Genomic DNA, 19,935 nt, shown 5'->3' with positions numbered 1-19,935 from the left:
ATCCCCGGTCTCCCGGCTTGCACCCCAAACTGCGGGAAGGGCTGAGGGCAGTGCCATGACTGAGTTGGGAAAACCCTGAGCAAGTAAAATCCACAGGCGAGGAGCAGTGAGAGCCTGAGGGGTGCTCTCCTCCATCCTGAGCAGACTATAAAAAAAAAAAAAAAAAAAAAAAATTAAAAATACTAGGAGAAGGGCAGAGCGTCACTTTGGTGACAGAGCTGGAAGTGCAGCCTCCAACGCACAAGTAGCCTCAAGTGAGATCAGAAAAATAGCAATTTTTTTAAATGCAGAGGCTCCAGCCCTTTTGATTTTATGCCTAGCAAGCAGGCACACAGGCTGCTGCCTGCAGAGGTCAGCTCCGGCATGCCACCGCGCACACGCAGAAACTCCCACGGGCCGGGTCGAGCTCCGCTGGCCCCGGGGACAAGGACCCTGCGGCGGGGACGCCGGGAGCCACAGCCCAGGCAGGCAGGCAGCAGGCAGGCAGCTCCCCGAAGGACGCGTGAGACAAGGTACGTGGGATTTCGCGTTTGTGCGTAGCAGGCAGACACGCAGATTTTTCTTACGCGGCCTCACGGAAGAGGGAGCTGGCAGCTGAGCCGTCTCCGTGCTCCAGCGCCAAGTCCAGCGCTTCCTGGGATGGCTCAAGGGCAAGTCTGGGTTACTCCAACCTTGTGTACTCAGCGTGCTGCTTTGAGGCTTTTCTCACGCCCAGGACAATAAGACACCTTGAATTAAAAGTCTGAACATCAGAAAAGCAGGAATTGAGAACATATTTGCAAGAGCTTCCAGAGTTTATATTTCTTATAGAATTAAAAGTAGTTCAGGAAGGCAGGCAGCCTCTTGAAGGGAAAAATTCTGTTTTATTTTCCACACACCACAACTTTTTTTACAAGTATCCTGTGACAAATCCTGCTAACATGGGAAATTACAAGGTTAATGTAAAGCTGAGCCCCATGGGAAGCAGGATGGAAGCGGCGTGGGCAGAGCTGCCAGCACCCGCAAGTGCAGGTCTGGGAGCCTCTTGGCCAGCACCCAAGGGCTAGGCAGCAGTGGCAGCACCCACTGTGGGGGCAGGGACGGGCCAGGGCCAGAAACTCCCTTAAACATTAACACATAGTTGTGGGATATTCCAGCGGTAACTTCTCCTAAAATACTGGGGGCGAACGGGTGAAAGAAAAAAGATTTTATGTTTAAAAAAAATTCATAAACCCTGCATTCTGAGCTCTTAAAAGTGCCCTAAATTTTCATTGTCCGTATTATCGCAATGAGGACAAGACAGTGCCTAAATATTCACGCAACCTCTGTGCAACATCTTGGCCAATTTACAGAAACCACTCCGTGCTGCGCCCAACACCTTCAGCAACCACCCACTGAAGGGGTGCCAGTGCCTCATAAGCCCCATCCCTTCCCAGAGCAGCTCAGCCTCCAGGATGGCTCTGACGGAGACCGGCAAGTACTCGCAGGGCTCGGTCCTCGGCAGCGTGAATCCCGACATCGCCAGCGAGAGGCAAACAGCCTCGTTCAGCGTGGAAAAGCTGACGGCCTGGCTGGACGGCGGTGCAGAGCGCACTCGGTTGCGGAGGGCGGTGGGTGAGTGAGCCTTGCGAGGCCCCTGGCTAGTACAGAGCACGCCTACGTCCCCGCTGCTTCTGCTCCTCCTTTGCAGCACGGTGCACGGGGTTTGTGCTCCCGGGTATTTGCTTATAACCCATCTCTTAAAAAAGTGGGAGCGTGGAGATGGAGTCCTCTGTTAGCGTAAATCAACGTGACTCCTCCGCAGCCACTCCCTCTGTCTGAAGCTTTTCCCCTTCCCTGCTCCCATCCCCAGTATCTCTGGCAAGACTGGTTAAACTGCAAGACGAGGACTGAGGGTCACACAGGCGAGCGTCTCTGTGCGAGGGGGATGCGTGCAGGGACTAGTGCTGCTGCGCAGCGATGCATGCCACGCGTGAACCGCAGCCAGCAACCCTCCTCGGCACATCAGGCTCTTCCAGGTGGGGAATTCCTTGTGTGGGTTGGCTCAGCCAGGCTGAGCTGCTCTCACTCGTGATGGGCGTGCTGAAAAATGACTGCATGCTGAGAAGGAACAGGGAAAAAAAAAAAAAACCAAGTGTCTCTTTTGTCTCTGTAACTACATCCATATTATACCCTTACCAAATGAAAACGGCACAGGCCACTGGGATCACGCGCTTCACAGTGCAACCGGAGTTCAGTATAACCTTAAACGTGAACGGTCTCAAGGTTTCAAGGCAAAAAGGGAGCAGCGGGAACATTCAGGCTGACACAGAAAGAGCGAGCCCAAGAGTTCCTTCGCAATGCTGCAAAGGGCTGGTAAAGTCCCCAGCCAAAGCACTGGTGCCAAGTGGGACACACGGCAGCTCCGGCCATTAGCCACCCTCTGGGCGAAACCCAGCTCACCGCAGGTCTTGCTCCCGTCACATCATGGGAACAGCAATTAGAGACAGAGGGATCCATGGCATTTTCCTCCTGAGGCACAAAGTCACCTCCGACGCCCTGACCAGGGACGGTGCCTTACCCTGCAGCGTCACCATTTCCACTCAACAGACCCCTCTCTCAGGCCAACTGGGCTCCCCTCCCCTCCTCCTTGCCCAAACCCACTGCTTTTCAGAGTTAGGCGTGACAGCCATCAGAGCCAGCACTGGCAAAATAAAACCTGCCTGCAGTCACCCTAAAAAGTCACAGCATCAGTATCCACAATCCCAGCCCTGCCCGCTCCTCCCAAACAGGGCTTAAGGCACTGCCTGCACCTCCCCAGTCCTAGAAGAACCCACTCCTCTATGTTGCTTTGCAGTCGAAGCTATCGAACGCGACCCTGTATTTAGCAGAGAAAATCAGTATTTCCAGAGCCAGAATGAGAGTTACGAAGCAGCAGTCAGAAAAGCTGTTCACCTCCAGAAAAAGATGCACGAGATGGGATGGACTGACGACGGACCTGAATTTAAGTACATTTACAGGTGATTTTTATTTATTTTTTTTAAATGTACAGCTAATTTTTTGTTGAAAGTTTTGTATGCCAACAAGAATCAGCTTTAGCAGAGGCTGGGAGAGGCCAACAGTTGACAGATAAGGTTTTGATACAAACGTGCCGCAGGTTTTTACTTTAGCGGCATGCTCAGGAAAAGGGAAAATGATGATACACAGCAGGGGACTTCTCAAAGAGCAGCACACGGGTACAGTGTGATAGATCACAGCAGTTCACATCCTCAGTGTGATATATCCACTTCGGCAAGCTCCTTACCTGTACTACAACTTGCATACCACTCCTCAGGCATTTTTAAATGTATGAGCAGAATTTGAAGTGGTGCTGGTTTAGTTACGTTACTGACTTCCAAATAAATTAAAGATGACATTTTCTCTATCTAGAAAACCTATACTGTATTAAAAAAAAAAAAAACCAACCACCAAACAACCTTAGTTTGTAGGTAAATGGAATAAAATACTTCACATAATCCTTCCCTTAAAAAAATTTCTTAACACTTTGCATGGGGTTGAGCTCCACATTTTAATTGCTTGCCCCTCCTTTCCCCCTTTGCTAAACAAATTACTGGCTTGCTGTTGCCTGGTGCACACTGGTGATTTGGTGGGGTTACATACTCAGTAAGAAGGTGCAAGTTCAAAAGCGTTACTCAAAAGTGCAATGCCTGCACCTTACAAAACACCACTGACATTCAAAGTCACTTTCCAATATTTCATCACATGAAAGATTATAAATTTTTATGCTAAGCTCTTCACTGCCTAGAGTGAGTGGGACCGATAAAGGAGGAAATCTTCCATCAAGAGTTCTTGGACATGATCATTATATTCCCAATAAAAAGCAGCTCTCCGATCCTCCCTCAGAAGAAAAAAAAATCCTGGAAGATTTTAAAAACCTGACAAAACACAACCGTCTCTCCCACCTGAGCTTGCTTTTCTCAGGCCCCCTGACACCAAGGGCTTCAGCAGGGCCAGCCCTGTGCTACCACATTTTGCTGGATTAAGAGCACAGCCTGCCTCACAGGACAGCTCGTGCCTGATGAAACACCAGCTGAGCACCAAGCTCTTACTGACAAAGTCCTGGTGCCTCCTGCTGCCAGACACAGTGAATCACTTGCACACACTTAAAAGCCAGCTTTTTAAAATTGCAGTTAAAGTAATGTTATTTCTGGATGGGCTGCCAAGGGTTCATTAAGTCTTTTTCTGTTAATCAAAGCAATTTCCCTTTAACTTCTTTGTTCATATTTCCCCCCCATGTTTTCAGCATGACTGATTCTCTCTCGGGGCCAGTATAAAAGAAAGGTCGTAGTCATTTGTTAACAATAAAAGGTATCTATCTAGAATGAGATGCTCACTAGAGCACTGCCGTAAAGCAACGTGCTAACAGCCATACAAGCTACTGAGAACAGCACAGCCATTTATTTTTATGTGCGAGAGCACATGTACTTACATCCATGGGGTGATTCAACCATATTCTGAAGAAACCCAGGAAGAGGGACTATATTCCTCATATTTTCTGAGGATTTCTCACACACAAAAAAAGCTTAAAACAAATGAGTTTGATCTGCACCATGCAGATTACTGTACCAAAGTTCCCATACACAGTTTCTGGAACAGTCCTTTTTAGGCTGTGTGCAGCTCTATCAGCTGGCGATGGCGAAGGACCTGACCAGACAATAAACCAGGTGTTACAAGGATGTATTTGAATTTTTCCACAGGAAATAAACATCTCAAGTGAGGCCAAATCTCCATGAATCCCAGTGTTGTTCACTGGCAGTGACTGACAGCAAAAACCCAGGGAATAGTCCAGCAACAAACCCGATATACCGAGACATTTCCTCAGAATGGGAAGGTTCAGGAAATCCAGGTCTCAGATGCCGATGTAATTCAGTCTAATGTGCCCCATAGTGAATTGGCAGGATTTGGGGGTTTTAGGGTAGGGTGGTGGGGATTTTTTAGCTGTGACTTAAATAATCAGGAAAAAAATCCTATCAAGTAAAATAAAGATACAAAGGGCTCGCAAACTACCAGAGCCACAGAAGCTTTGGAGCTGGGCTGTGTTTTTAGGAGCTCAGCATCTGCTACTCAGAACAGATAATTCCTCCAAGAGCAAGTGAAATAATGAGCTAGCAACACTTAAGCAAACTGTGTTATGAAAGAAGGAACAAAAGCAGCTTAGAAGAGCACTTTTCCTGCAATACTGTGTTGATGCTGGAGGTTGGGTAAGGTATGACAATGCAGAAATCAAAAGGCAGCGGAGGTGGTACTGTCTGGTGACTGCCGCAGTGTCACTGCCGCGTTCATCACATCCCTGGAACTTCATCCGTGTAAAAATACCCCTTGTGCTCTCTCTGCAGGGCACTGTCAGGAGACCTCGCCTTTCTCCTTCACCGCATCTTCATAAGAAGTATTTCGGTGCTGGGCTCTGACAAACAGATCGCCAAATGGATTCCTCTCGCCACCCAGTATCAGCTCATTGGAAGCTACGCCCAGACCGAACTGGGGCACGGTAAGGCTGTAAAGAAAATGCAGCTTTTCCATAGGACAAAACGCTCTGGCCCAGATTCTCAGGGGAATTTGAGTTTAAGCTGTCCATGCTTCACTGGGGCAGGGGTGGCTGGGGGGGAAATGCCACCTGCGTTAGAGGTTGATGTTCTCAGCGCTCCTCTGCAAGCTGGAGACGTGCTGGCTTTGGTTTTGCCAATGCGGAAAAAATAACAAAAGCAAGGGTGAAAGCTCGCGGTTAGATAGCAGGCAGTCACCATCGGTGGAGGGGATCAGCCAGGCAGCTTGCCCAAGTTGATGGTTGTCACCTCAAACCAAGCAGCTTGCCTGAGTACCATGTGGCTCGAGATCGTTGCAGGAGATGGTGTGGGGTTGCTGGGAGCATTTTCCCACAGTTCTTGTCAGGAGGGTAAACCACAAAACCCTAGTAATACCCACACCAGCCTTCAGGGATCCTCCACTCTCTCCATCCTTTTGATACACCAGGAGATACACTTTTTTTTTTTTTTTTTTTTTTTTTAAAGGAACTTATCTTCAGGGTTTGGAAACAACAGCAGTCTTTGATATCACTACGCAGGAGTTTGTACTGAACACACCAAACATCTCTGCCATGAAGTGGTGGCCTGGAGACAGTAAGTACCACACAAAATATTTTGGTTTTCCTCATTTGCCTCCTTCAGTTACTCAGTCTGTCCTGCTCAACCTCCACGTTTGAGGGCCCAGGTACTAGCAGAGGACTTCAGTAAGAGATGCACACGTCAAGAGGCAAGTAAGAAACCAAAGGGGTTTGTACAAGTTCAAAGGCCAGAAGGGAGCCACCATCATCCATCATAAGCCCTTGGGTGGCAGGGCTGGAGGACTTTGCTCAGGGAAACTCCTGCCTCTGCAGGAATCAATCTTCTCTCCTTTGTAAATAATACTCAGACAACCAAAAACTGCAGGGAGGTCATCAGCATAAAGGATCAGCATAAAGGATTCAAGTCATCAGCCAGTCTCAGCATAAAGTATTCAAGTGTGAAATTCATGGCTCCCTTCAGGAAGGTATTTCACAGAAAATAACTGGAGTTACTCTTAACAGCCATAGTGCTTCCCACTCTCTCAGCACTGCATGAACTTTAACTACTTATTTTTTCTCATCTGCTGATGCAAACTGTTCATCCAAGCCTCACGAGCAGCGACAGACGCAGAAGGATGATGCAACTTCTGAGACCCAAAAGCAGGCTCAGGGTACAGATTTAGGCAATCTCCAGCTTCCAGCATCTGTGGATCATACCTGTGCTGACCCATGTGTTAGCAAGACCTAACACACAATTAGCACTGACTGCTGTTAACTGTGGAAGTGTTTGTACTGTACCTTGTCTTAAGGGAATGGGGCTGTTTTTCTTCTCGCAGTGGGAAGGTCAGCAACCCACACAGTGGTCTTTGCTCAGCTGTACATCAACGGGAAGTGCTATGGCCTGCATCCCTTCATCGTGCAGATACGCAGCCTTCAGGACCATTCGCTCTGCCCAGGTAAATGACCCTAGACACCACAGCACTTGTGCAGGTCCTCCGCCTACTTTGCCCTTACATGTTTTCTAAAACATTGGGCCCAGGGAGAGGGAGCTATAATTGCCAAAACCAAACCAAGACAGATACCCAAGGCATAGTTGTCATTAACCCCAACCTTTTTATCTGAAGGAAGAGTTAATGTATCCTCAGGCATATCCAGACCAAACAGCCTTCTTAACCAGAAGCCTGGGCTGCTCTGACCACCTCTGCATTAACACCTCAGTTCTGACCCCGGCCAACATGGGTAACAGACGGACCATGGGAACAAACTACCACAAGGCACTCGAATGCCTGTTTCATCCCTCGGGCAAGACCACCCATGCTGGGGAAGAAGCAGAGCTGAACGTGCCCTTCCTTTGAGATCCCCAGCCTGACACAGAATGGGGAGAAAAAAGTTCAAATGGAAGTAAGTAGGCTATGTTTTCTCCTGCTGCAGGCATAACTGCAGGAGACATAGGTCCCAAAATGAATTTTGAACACATTGACAACGGCTACCTCATGCTGCAGAACGTGCGCGTCCCCAGGGAGAACATGCTGAGCAAGTTTTGTGAGGTATGTACAGGCTCACATCACAGACTTGCCCGTCAGACTCTCATTGCACAGCCAGAGAGATGACAGTGACCTGCCTAAATTTAGGACAAAAATCTTCCTTTGAGGTGTCTGCAAGTCTCTGCAGTTTTATCAAAGGCAGAAGTTACCTGAATCCAAAATGAAACTCGGTGTCAGGAATTCCACATTCAAAGATTGGGGATCACGGGGCAGGCAGAACCTATCCGAGCCAGAAGTAGTAAGAGTTTGTCTCTTCAAATGGATATGTTTCATCCATTATACATAAAAATATTTAGGTTTGCATTCAGTGAAGGATTTTGATGTCCGTTTTATTCTATGCATAGGGATTACACAACCATCCTAGTACTGAAGAAGGTGGCATCTAACATCCTCTCTCTACTCTAGGTACAACCAGATGGCACCTATGTAAGACGGGGGTCACAGAAGATTAATTATTTCACCATGACTACAGTGCGCATTTCCCTCATTTCAGATGAAGTTGTAATACCTTTAATGAAAGCTTGCACCATTGCCATCCGATACTCTGTGGTTCGCCGGCAGTCCAAGTTAAAGCCCAGGTAATGCCACGCAAGTCCACAGCAGTGGGAAGGGGACCATACACCATGTTCCCCCATGCCAGTCTGTATTTCTACTTTTCATCTTATCTTTTAGCACATCACTGGCTTATTTCCTGGCCCAGATAGGGTATTACAAACATGCTTCCCCATTATTTACATTAACAGGCTTCAGTCAAAGTACAAGAGAATGTTTACAGTTCTTTCTAAGATAAGTTTCATAGTTCAAATAGGTCAGCAGTTCACACAGACAACTTATTTTTCTTATAACTGGCCTTCCCGTGTAATCCCATAACTCAGCAGAATCCAGACAAAGCTGACAAGTTGTTGAATTCCTATTCCATAGCATCCTACTAGTGGGTGCCACATTAAAATACCTTCCAACATCCACAATTCCAATATCCACACTTTACAACACTGAATGTTATTAGTCTGGTAAGAATCCCTGTAATTTTTAAGTAGGTATTTTCATTTGAACGGATTTCAAAAATTTCCACTTAAATCTCCTTTCAAAAGCATAGAGATCCTAATGAGAATGTGGTTTGGTTCAAACGCAAATCAAACACAAGAGCACAGCATGCTGAACTATTGTAATAATGAATTCCATCATTTGAAGTCCCAAGTGTACTAACCACAGCAGAAGTGGTAAAGAACATCCAAAAAAAGCTCAGAAAGCTTAAAATAATTTAGACGCAAATATTTTCACAGAAACCCATCTACACCCAGGACCACAAAGATCCAGTTTGAAAAGCAAAAGTTTTTCAGGGTGCAATGCCACCACATCCCCTATAACACCTAACAACTTGCTGTCCTTGAAGGCTTTATCCTCATCCTCTCCCCCAGTCCCTGTTCCCCCTCTGTACTGACCGATCACACAGAGCCTTTTCTACTCTGTTAGGATGGTTCACCAAAACAGCAGAAAAATCCCTTTTTTCCTAGTCGGGCTTGTTTCTCTAACAGCTTAGCTAGCTGGGCAGATTTGCTGCCACGACATCAGCTCAGTCCTGTTCGCATACTGCTTCTTGGTAATGAAAAATGCCGTTTTTCATTATGCGATAGGTAAACTAACAATAGCTATGGCCATGTCCGCGCTTTCCCTACTTCATTAGCTGTCTTCCAACAGGGAACAAGAAGCAAAAATCCTTGACTACCAGACTCAGCAAGAGAAATTGCTGCCCCAGCTGGCAGCAGCCTACGCCTTTTATTTCATCAGCGACTACCTGCAGGAGCTATTCAACAGGGGGTACAGAGAGATCCAGAGGAAGAACTTCGACATGCTGCCGGAGGTGAGCTGCAGCACAATTAGCTCATACAGCACTTCTCATCTCTGAATATCAAAGTATTTTAGCAAACTGGACAAGCATTCCTCTCACCACTAGATAACTGGAGAAAGAGGAAGCACTAAGATCAAATGGCACGTCCTAGGTCCACAACCAGTCAGCAACAGCATGTGCTTTACCACCCCAAATTTCTCATTTTGGGAACTATTGCAGAGTGAAAAGTCCTTGAAAAGCACATCTGTTTGATAAAACCTTGTTCCAAGTAGCTGATGGCACAAAGCATTATTTCACAACTTCATCCACAAAGCACATGCAAATAAATACTCACTTCTGAGCCAAAAACAAAAATGTGACTTTTTAGATAGAACATAAGGTTTTTGCAACTAGAAGCCTGAAATGAAAACACACTCTGAACAAGGGCAGCCAAAGCCACTACTGGTTGAGAGAAACCCTAAAATGCATAAACTGACCCCAGCATGCCCAGCACGAGGGTGTGCAGCATCCCAGGCAGAAACCAAAGGCCAGACTCAGGGAGCTGGGTGCCACACGAGCATGCAAAGGAGGATCGGACAGGGAATTCATGCCCAGAAATTGCACAAAATTTAAAAAGGAAACTTAATCTGAGGATTGGTTTAGAACACTTTCACCATTAACACTCTGCCTCCTTTTTTTTTTTTTTTTTTTTTAAACAGCTCCATGCATTTTCTTCCGGCTTTAAAGCCATGGTTACTCAGTACGGCACTTCAGCAGTGAAGATCTGCCTCCAGGCATGTGGCGGACATGGTTACTCCTTGCTGAGTGGACTCCCTTCCTTGTATACTAAAATATTTGCCTCTTGTATTTATGAAGGGGAAAACACCATTTTGCTCCTGCAAACTGCCAGGTAACAATTCAAATCTGTTCATCTAAAAGCCTGCCCCCTCATTTATTCAACCTCTACCACTTCTCCAAAACCAGTAAAACCAGCTACTCCTTTCTCACAGCACCTTCTAAAAATACAGCTCAGGACATAAACTATTCATGTCTTCTGTCTAACATGCATGGAGGTGTGTGGGAATCGGATTATCTCTTCTATTTTTGGTTTTGGGACATATGCAGGTGCTGTTCTGCATAACCTCATTTTCCTCTTTGTCTAGTAGTGCAGCAAAAGCATTGCTATACAAGTTTTGCAGTTCATTTTTAAGCAACTGATGTTAACACAATATTGGTAAGTGAGGTTGATTCAGAGAAGGCAAAGTTGTTGGTTACTGAAAGCAGATGAGTCATGCTCCAAGAACATCACTTTCCTCCGAACGCACAGGCTGATGATTATCCAGAGTAGATGAAATACAGGAGAAAGAAACCACAGCTGCTTGAACTTTTAATAACATGCATTTTTACTAGAAGGAGTAAACCAGTACACTTCCCAGGGACAGAGGTGCTACCACGTAGTTCTGTGCTTGCATGCAGACACTTCTGCACTCATTCCTGCCTCTTCTTGCAAGATCAGTACCAAGGTCAAGAGAAATGCTGTAACCTTTTACTTCCAGACCTGGTCAGTCTAGGTCATAGCAGAGGTGCCAAAAAAGTAAGGGAGTGGGGAATGCTCCCTGGACATGTTTATGTCCAAGAACGGGTCTCACATTTGTTAATGTAATGCGTTGGGGATCACAGAGGGTAGGACCAAGCCACCATTAAGACTCCCAGAGCATTAAGACTCAGGCTGCAAAGTTGATAATGTATCTAATCACCATGCTGCTGAGACTGCTAATAGCCACAGCAAGTTTCTTCCTAAAAATTCATCACTACAGATTGCTGTAGCATTAAATACAGTAGACAGGCTACACCTGAGACCCATCACAGATCAGGTTATTGCGTACAATGTGCAAAACAAAAGGTCATTACTTATTCAAGTCCATTCCGGACCACTGCTGGGATGGGTCACACCCTGCTGCTCCTCACCCAAGCCCACCTTACTTTTTGCACGACCATTTGCTGCGTGGGGATCACAACCACACCCTGCTCTGACTGTTACCCTCTTCCCAGGTTCCTGATTAAGTGCTTCATGGCAGCCAGCACTGGCCAGTCTGTTCCGCCATCTGTCACTTATCTGGCTGCAGTGACACCGGAGAAATGTCCAGCCAAGAACAAGTTGGATTTTCTCAGTCCAGATATTTACACTGAGGCCTATCAACACATGGCAGCCAGGTCAGTACAGAGGATGGGAGATGCGGTTTCTCTCTTTGACATCAGAAATGTGTTAAGAGCTCAGCTGCTTCTTCACTTTAAAGGGAGGTAAAATAACGTAAGTTACCCAAGAATTGACACCATCTGCTCCTGGAAGAGAAAAGGAAGACTCACACAGATTAACAGCCATGTCAAATGTTCAATGTGAAGCTTTCACATTCAGAACATCAGAACGTGCTACCTAACTAACAATTATATTCCATATCCCTGACCACATCATTGGGTTGCCATCCAGTAAAACCTTTAGGCAACTGGACCCTGTGCAATTCTATAAAGTTGAAATTTCACATACCTCTGAAACTGATATTTGTTTTCAATTAACACCGCAGCAAACACAGAGCCTCTCATTCTGTCTGTAGCCTTTCAACTACACGTTCAACTACTCTACACAAATAAAAATGGGATCATGAGTGCTCTCATTAGTATTATGTGCACAGTTATGGGCCATATAGGTGTCATCTCTGAAAACCAGGTAAACAGATAGACAACCCTGCTGTCATTCAAATCAGTGTAAAAACAGAGCCATTCTTCTGAAAGCTTCAGTGTCCGTGGGAGCAGGATTTGGATCCCTGTGTAGAAAAGTAGACACGTAGTATAACATCAGTCCAAAATTATCACCACTTTATTTTGTTTTGCAAACTCTCCTTACACACACACAACCCAAGAAAAACTCAGCAGACCCCCTCGTAAACTACTCTGGAAGCTGAGAAGGCAGAAATCCTTCAGTACCAGGGTGCTCTGGGTGCTTCTCCCAGTGTGTACTTAGATTTTTGTATAATCTAAGTTCACTCATACTGAGCGTAGATAACTTCAAATTTCAGAAATGCCCTTTTGCCATACGATCACACACAAGTCTGAGTATGAAATGAGTGCATGTGGGCTGCTACATTCATATACAATATGCTTTTTCAATTTTCTAGGCTCATAAGCAGTACAGCAGCTAAACTACAGGACTTGATTCAGTCTGGAGTCAAAAAGCATGACGCGTGGAACCAGTGCACAGTGCAGCTGGCGCAGGCTGCGAAGGTTAGCAAAATTTATCTGCTTATTTGATGTTTGTCTTTATGATACAATATGCAACAGAAACAGCATAATTAGCTTAAAGTCTCAGCGCTGTTTATTGTTTTCTGTCAGCATCTAAGGGACACTACAAAGACCAGGGCTCCATTGTGGTCTGCATGGTGGAAAATTTGTAGTAAGAAGCAATTCCTGATTTGAAGATTTTGGATATGAATAGGCCAGGTAGAAAAAGACTAGAGGGAATAGAAATGAAAAGGAGAAAAAAACCAAACATTCACAATTATGCTGATGCTACTAGCAGAATCAGACCTCCCATATCCTGCAAGAAGAACCCACCATCTCCACTAATGCTCATCTTTTTATAAGAATCCAGCGTTTCTGGCTCCCAGAGGAAAGCCTCCCCAAAGCCACCCTACTGAAAGCTGTTGGAGTCACAGCAAGGGTGAAACATGCCTGGTATTTCTTACATCTACCACTCTCACAAGGAAAGATAACTGCAGGGAAAACAAGGAAAAGCAGTGATAAGTGCAATGTTAATTACTACTAAAAGAAAAATCAAATCAAAGCCAAATTAATAACAGATTCAAACCCAACTCCCAGTTCACATGGATTAGACAGGCAACCAGCATGCCTTCAGCTGAAGTAGGATCAGGACAGCAGCATTTGTTCCCCAAAACAGGGGTTAGTTAGTACAGAACTAAGCAGAAAAGAAAGCAGTAAGGGAAAAAAGCCCTAAATTTAAATTAAAACCAAAATCACTGATACTTCAGTATCTCTAAAAAACAAAACTCTTTTTTTAATATGCAATTAAATGTAATCCCTCTACAATTATGGTAAAAGTCTTCCTTCCTTCCTTCCTTCCTAAGCTAAGGAAAGGAAAATTTTGAAACAGATCCACAGCTTATTTTAACTTCATTCAATTTTTAATGAAAAGCATCTTGCTGTAATCTACTATTCAGCCAGAGCCAACCTAAATTGAAACGGACTTCGCAAGAAGCCCTTGACATGGGAAAAGGGAACCCTACACATACCTAACTGTGGTGATACCTTCTTGGTGGTTCCATAGTAGGGAACAGCTCCCTTGTAGTCAGTCAATTAGATGAAGTCCTTGATGAGTCAAAGTCTCTCAGCAACAGCCGAGATCCTTTCAAAACCATCGGAAGCATTGATCTGCTCATACCTGTAAGCACAGTTATAATCCTTCAAAGCAAGAACTCACTGAGTAAGGGAGCAAAGGCTCGATCTCAGCAGCAGCATTTTTTGTGGTCACCTGTCTGCTGTGCATCACCCCCCCATTTTCAATTACACAGACTCAATGGAAGCAGCAAGTATCCAATGCTGTAAGCAGAATTGCTTCAAAAAATAAAGGAGACCTCCTATAAACAAAGTGACTTTTAAAAATTACTTTCCCAATAATTGTTTAAATGTAAATATATTTTTAGTGGAATGAAACTGAAGCAAAATGTTCCTATTTGAGATTACCTCTAGAAAAGGCTCTGACAAGCACTCCCCACACACAAACCTGAACAAGCTGTTCCCTCCTGCACCCACTCAAATGGGTGGCCGAGATCTCTGGACTTAAGAACAGGGGAGACCACGTGTCAGAGGAGGAGCCGGAATCCAGCTCTCTCTGAGAAGCAGGGAGGAGAACCTAGACACGGGACTAGTCAGAAATAAACAATTTCTGAAGAGCCCAACACACGCAGAGGGCTGGCTGTGGTATTGTCAGTGGCGATTGTGCTGCTAGACTCTTCAGAAAATGGGATCTGGGCCCCCAAAGTTTCTTAGATACTTCAGGGAAAGGAAGAGTCACCCAAAACCCTTGAGTTTTCCCCGTAACTTTAAAACCTTGATAGCCTGCGGCCTTCTTGGGGCACTTCTGCATTTACTGCTTCTTCCACACCTTCCCCGGAGACTCACCCACACGACTGACACGGCAGCTCTACGAACTGATGCCTGCCAGCTCTCAGCTGAGCGGCTCAGACGCTGGGTACGGCTTTGCTGCAGGCTCCACCCCGGTTAATTGCTCGAGGAGACAGCCAGCTTCTCAGGCAGGTTCTGCAGTCCACGCTGGCCTCCGCGCTGCTTGACCACGCTGGCAGGAAGAGCTGCAGTACAGGCGTGCCGCGCTGACGCCCACGGCCGGGAGGAGAACGGTACGGCGGGGGAGCGAACCCGCACGGATACCACACCACCAACCACCCGCCGTAACGTCAGCGTAACAAGTCGCCCCCGCGACGAGGTGGAGTCAGCTTGCTTCATTTGCTCTGGACCTCGGCTAATATTTCTGTAAGACACTCTGCTGGTGTCTGACCCAGAAATCATCACTTTACCTAAAACCACAAAAGCGAGAGAGAAGTTTGGTTGCTCTTCTGTGACAACAGATATTTTCAGAGCTGAAGCCCTGTAGACGCTGAGCCCGATGTACCATGAGCCCAAGGTCTTCAACAAAAGAGTTTTCTCCTGTTGATGTATAACCAAGATTCACTTGCTAGGGGTCAACACAAGCACATTCCAATGTGTTTCCATCACACTAACTCTTTGGGGTATTCATCAGAAATATTTAGAATAAGTACTACCATGATTTCTGAAGCAGTTTTCTAGAGTTTACAAATACCACAGTGTTGACTGTTTAAACCCCCAATTCTCTCCTCTACTGCCGCTCTAAGACATGAATGCAAAAGGCCTGGTCAACCAACAAACAAAGAATACAGACTGGAAAAGTGCCAGGGAAATGAAAAGGTTTTATATTCTTTGCGAGAACGTTTGTGAGTCACTTGGCCTACTAAAAGTGTTTTGAGGTGCATTCACTGTTGATTGCATTTGTTTTCCAGGCTCACTGCCACTACATCACAGTGAAAAACTTTGCAGAAACTGTGGAAAAACTCGAGACCCAGCCTGGCATCCAGAAGATTATGAAACATCTTTGTGACCTCTTTGCGTTACACGGGATCTTCTCAAATGCAGGAGTCTTCTTGCATGACGGATACGTATCTGGAGCTCAAATGGACATGGTCACAGCATCATACCTGGACCTCCTGGCTGTTATTCGGTGAGCTGCTCTAGCATGAGAGGAGATATACAGCTATTCAGTTTGTCCCTGTGATGGATATAAAACAGTGCTGCTGTACCTATGGCAACATCTCTGAAGCCAATTCACCTCATTCGGTTTTTATTTTCATTGCCTGGCAGCACTAGAAATTGATTGAAACATCTACACAGAGCTCGTTTTCACAGCAAAACAGACCTAAGCGTCCAGTTCCTTTGCAATCTCTAAATTTAAAGTTCCGTGACATTAAATCTTAAATTATAAATCAAGAAATCCTGAACACTTTCTACCATTTGCAGTAGGTGAAAAAGCAGGAAAATACATAGTCAGAACAGCACTGGCAGGAGGCAGCCACAGCAACCGATCATACACTGCAAAATCTGCTTAAGCCGCAGCTAATACAGCCTACTCTGTTGCCATGGCCAAGTTGCAACTGGTACTCAAACAGTCCTGCCTACAGCTAGTTCAGATGCATCTGCTCGACACCATTTATTACTAACTATGTGAATTCTGAGATATGCTAAGGTTTTAACTTACAACACTCACAAAGGCTTTTTGACAAAGGGTTCATCTTTCAGTACTCTGTGCTGTTTGTTAAGAACAGATTAACTTACAGTGCAGAGAAATGAGTTGCTACTGTATGCAAAATTCTACTCAAGCCACCTGGAGAGAAACAAGAATACACCATAACCAAGAGCTGAACATGACTGAGCCAAACAGCAAGCACTTTCAGAACTGATCATAGAATTCAAGTTAAGCGATAAGCTTAACATAACATTTTCAAAAGCCTAACACATTGTTATCTCTGGAATTCAGTGCAATGTCTCTGTTTTAGTCCATGCCTTGTTAACAGGCTTCAAGAATGGAGTGGGTATTTACCTGGGTGATTAGAGTCAGTTACTTACAATTAGTAGAAAAGAAACAAACGCCTCCCAGCCTGTAGCAAAAACCCAGCCCTTCCCAAACCCCCAAACAGCCCTTCCCCAAAAGAAACTGGTGGTCAACCAATGCCAACATTTGAGCAAACCGCTTTGCGCCCCTGTACGTCAGGTGCGGGGTACAGCCAGCACAACTTCCTACACCCAGGACAATGGGAGGACAAGGAAAGAAACCATCTCCTGCTTAGGAGAAGATGTTGGCATTACATACTTGTCCTTATGCTCTAGCTATCTGTTGCTGATTGCTGTCAGATTGGCTCCTGGGCTAGATGGGCCCTTGGTGCGGTTTGGGTTGCTTTGTTATTACAGACACAAAGAGAGTAGAAGACCTTGACACCCCACAATGAGGTAACAGAACAGAGTAGATGAAGATCAGCAAAGCACATCCATCTAGCAGCAACCTTATTCCATTTTGTAAGACAAACACATACAGCATAAGGAAAACGAAGCAAAACAAATGACAAAAACCAAAAGCAAGAACTGCCAGAGCCTGCTGAGAAAACATCTGACATGAGATTGAGTCCTAAATTAGGGAATTGGGGACGGACCCCAGGTGATTACGAGACCCTGCAAATACCCATTCAAGAGTACAGACAACTCAGGGTGTTAGTAGAACATGCCTCTGAGGAATCAAAACAAGCAGGATTTTCCCCACAGTCTAGGCAAGGGGAAAAACTGGCACAAGCATTTTAGACTGAGGAACTTGGACAACTGACTTTCCAGTTTACCTTTGACTTACTTTCCTCCCTTACAAAGCAATACATGCTTCAGTAATATGAATGTCGCTCACTTACTCCATAGGAAGGACGCTGTTCCACTAGTGGACGCTTTTGACTTCACAGATAAGACCTTGAATTCTGCGCTTGGCAGTTACGATGGACAGGTTTACCAACGGCTTTACGAGTGGGCTCAGAAGTCACCGACCAACAAGCAGGTATGGACACTGGATTACAGCCAGGCAACTTCTGCATTAACTAGAGCAGAAGTTGTTTGCTTTTCTTTTAATAAAAGGAATACAGATAAAAGTAAAGTGGAATAAGAGCTTTTAATTCTTAGTATCTCACTCTGAACAATGACCTGTGATACTCCAATTATGCCACCTATAGTCTTAGCCCAGACATTTAACCTAACGATGAATTACAGCCCCCAGAGTACTAGAGCTTGTACTAGAGAGCAGGACCGTCACGTGCCACCAATGCGGTTTTGTTTTTTAACCACTGAGGTAACATTGTACAAAATAAGCTAAAACAAAAGTCTTTTTACATAGTTTACATATTATGGAGCAACACTAGATGGCTGCAAGAGCCGCTAAATGCAGGGTATTTTCTATACAATGGTACTTTTACTAGTGCAATACTTAAATCTTTTTAATAATATGTTTAACCAGGAAGAGTATAAACGTTAAACAAGGCAATTTCATCCTTCATGGTCTTTAGCACTTTCACTTCTTAATTCATCCGTATTGTGGAGTAATGTAAAATTTTGCACAATGTAAATAGCTATTGCTCTGTTTGAAAGCTCATTTTGCCTTAAGTGAGATTTTTACTGTGGTAATCAGCAACCCTTTGAAATTCTACAGCTGAACACAAAATTTGCCTTCAGCAAACATTCAAGTCCAAGCATATTTTTTGAAGTATGCTGTCCCATTTGGGATGAGTATTGTGTACTAGTTATGAAGGACAGCACGTACTATAGGGAAACAGATCTTGCACATAGCTGAAGTAGCTTGTGGTTTGGTGTGGTTTGGTTTTTTTTAAATAGGCTAGCTTTCTGTATTTCAGAGATCATTCTTAAGAAAAAAATTATAGCCTTTTCCTTCTTCTTAATTACCATTAATTCCCTTCCACATTCTCTTTCTGAACAGATGAGCCCAGCCTATGAGAGGTATTTGAAGCCACTTCTTCACAAGACACTATCGAAATTATGAAGACCATGATCTAAGTGAAGCCACACATTTCCTCCTGTTCTTTGTGCAGCAGTATATTTATGAAGCATCAGTAATGATTAATCAGAATTAATAATCAGTTGCTTACTCGCAGTTGCAACAAGTATGAAACAAGATTCTTAGCCAGCCATTTGTATTTAATCAGACAGAAGCCAAACGATGCTGAGCGGTACCCACTGCTATGAGGCAATCTAGTCAGAAACAGCCTAGGGTTTGTTGTTTTCTAACCTGAAGTATCCTGATAGCATTAAAACCATGCCATTTGGCTTTCTTATTCTTTTTCTAAATCCACTATATGATGATTAAGGAAAAAAACCACCAACCAAACAAAACACATTATGAGGTCCCCCTCAGTGCGTTATAACTGTACATTGCCTTCAAAAAAACAAACAACAAAAAAAAAACAAACCAAAAACCCAACACTTTACTGAAAAATCCAAGGAAGGTAAAATTATGGTCCTTGGTTTCTAGGAACAACTTGTGCTCTTAGATCAAAAAGTATATTAGAAAGTACATCTGTTTGGACAATTAAAATAGCTCTTAACTTGCTCAGCAGTCAAGTATTCCTGCCTAATGAAGATTCAGACAAAACTGATGCCAACTCCAGTCTGCAGAATTTACTTTCCCATTAACAGCCACTCATATTGTCTTCCTGTAAATCTTGGGCTCCAGTAAAGTATATTATTTGGAATAATGCTTCTCTAATTGTTATATTTCATAATTATGGAAAGGGCAGGCTGATCCAGGCCAGTCATTAATTTGCTAGTAAATGAAGTGTTGCAGAGAACATCTTGTGATTATAATTCAATGCCAGTTAACACAGATATTTCTTACCACATGTTGCAGGAAAGACACAACCACTTTTCCTGAGCTTCATCAGTTCAGCTTTTCTTTCCCCCTTTATAGGAAGAATAAAGCTCTTACTGCCTCTTATTACAAAAGTCAAAAACCCTGCAATGTATGAAGAGGGGGAGACAAAATATGACAGAGAAATACACCCCTGAGACAGGCCTTCTGAGTGAGAGATGGGATGGAAAGCTCCCACCTTCAAGAACCAGCAACTACCATAGAAATCCAGACTCCCTCTTACATCCCCAAAGAGCTGTGGTCCGCACAGCCCAGAGAGCAAAGCAGCTGTGGTAAGGACCACCTGTGACAAGAACTTCATGGAAGAATGTGATCCATTCATCAAAATGGCTATCAACTCTCTTAGTCCCAACAGCATTCAAGTTAGAGCATAACCAGAAATTCTATTAATAACTATGACAAAGTGCCCAAGATAACAGAAAAGGCTATATGA

General features: G+C 44.6%; 1 protein-coding gene and 1 long non-coding RNA gene across 6 annotated transcripts; one reads left to right on the top strand and one right to left on the bottom strand.

The window, feature by feature from the left end:
* The first annotated feature begins 348 nt into the window (after window positions 1-348).
* ACOX2 (acyl-CoA oxidase 2) lies at window positions 349-19,326 on the top strand. 4 transcript variants are annotated; one of them, XM_030043597.2, is made up of 15 exons: window positions 349-468; window positions 1,332-1,593; window positions 2,816-2,978; window positions 5,355-5,506; window positions 6,027-6,134; window positions 6,895-7,014; window positions 7,490-7,605; window positions 8,008-8,180; window positions 9,301-9,463; window positions 10,150-10,340; window positions 11,483-11,644; window positions 12,604-12,709; window positions 15,538-15,755; window positions 17,492-17,624; window positions 18,555-19,326. In XM_030043597.2, exons 1-15 carry the CDS (start codon window positions 364-366, stop codon window positions 18,615-18,617), a joined length of 2,235 nt encoding a protein of 744 aa, XP_029899457.1. In that variant the 5' UTR covers window positions 349-363; the 3' UTR covers window positions 18,618-19,326. The 4 variants fall into 4 exon arrangements, with proteins under 4 accessions (XP_029899457.1, XP_029899458.1, XP_029899461.1 ...); XM_030043598.2 differs by having other exon boundaries at window positions 349-512; window positions 1,421-1,593; XM_030043601.2 differs by having other exon boundaries at window positions 369-512; window positions 1,416-1,593.
* On the bottom strand, window positions 11,704-15,542 carry LOC115353755. 2 transcript variants are annotated; one of them, XR_005930959.1, is made up of 3 exons: window positions 14,624-15,542; window positions 13,735-13,883; window positions 11,704-12,252 (listed from the first exon to the last, which is right to left on the bottom strand). It is a non-coding gene; the product is annotated as an uncharacterized LOC115353755 (long non-coding RNA). The 2 variants fall into 2 exon arrangements; XR_003927690.2 differs by lacking the exon at window positions 14,624-15,542 and having other exon boundaries at window positions 13,735-14,105.
* Window positions 19,327-19,935: the final 609 nt, after the last annotated feature.

Source organism: Aquila chrysaetos, chromosome 20, assembly GCF_900496995.4.
Source record: "Aquila chrysaetos chrysaetos chromosome 20, bAquChr1.4, whole genome shotgun sequence".
Taxonomy (NCBI): Eukaryota; Metazoa; Chordata; class Aves; order Accipitriformes; family Accipitridae; genus Aquila; species Aquila chrysaetos.
Note: the sequence above shows the minus strand (reverse complement) of the source record. Positions and strands in the feature narration are given on the sequence as shown.

Excerpts from the sequence above, each read along its gene's own strand:
- ACOX2 (XM_030043597.2), top strand. The coding sequence starts at position 364 with ATGCCACCGCGCACACGCAGAAACTCCCACGGGCCGGGTCGAGCTCCG. Across the intron at positions 469-1,331 it reads GGGAGCCACAGCCCAGGCAG|AAACCACTCCGTGCTGCGCC; the intron begins GCAGGCAGCAGG and ends GCCAATTTACAG. Across the intron at positions 15,756-17,491 it reads GACCTCCTGGCTGTTATTCG|GAAGGACGCTGTTCCACTAG; the intron begins GTGAGCTGCTCT and ends CTTACTCCATAG.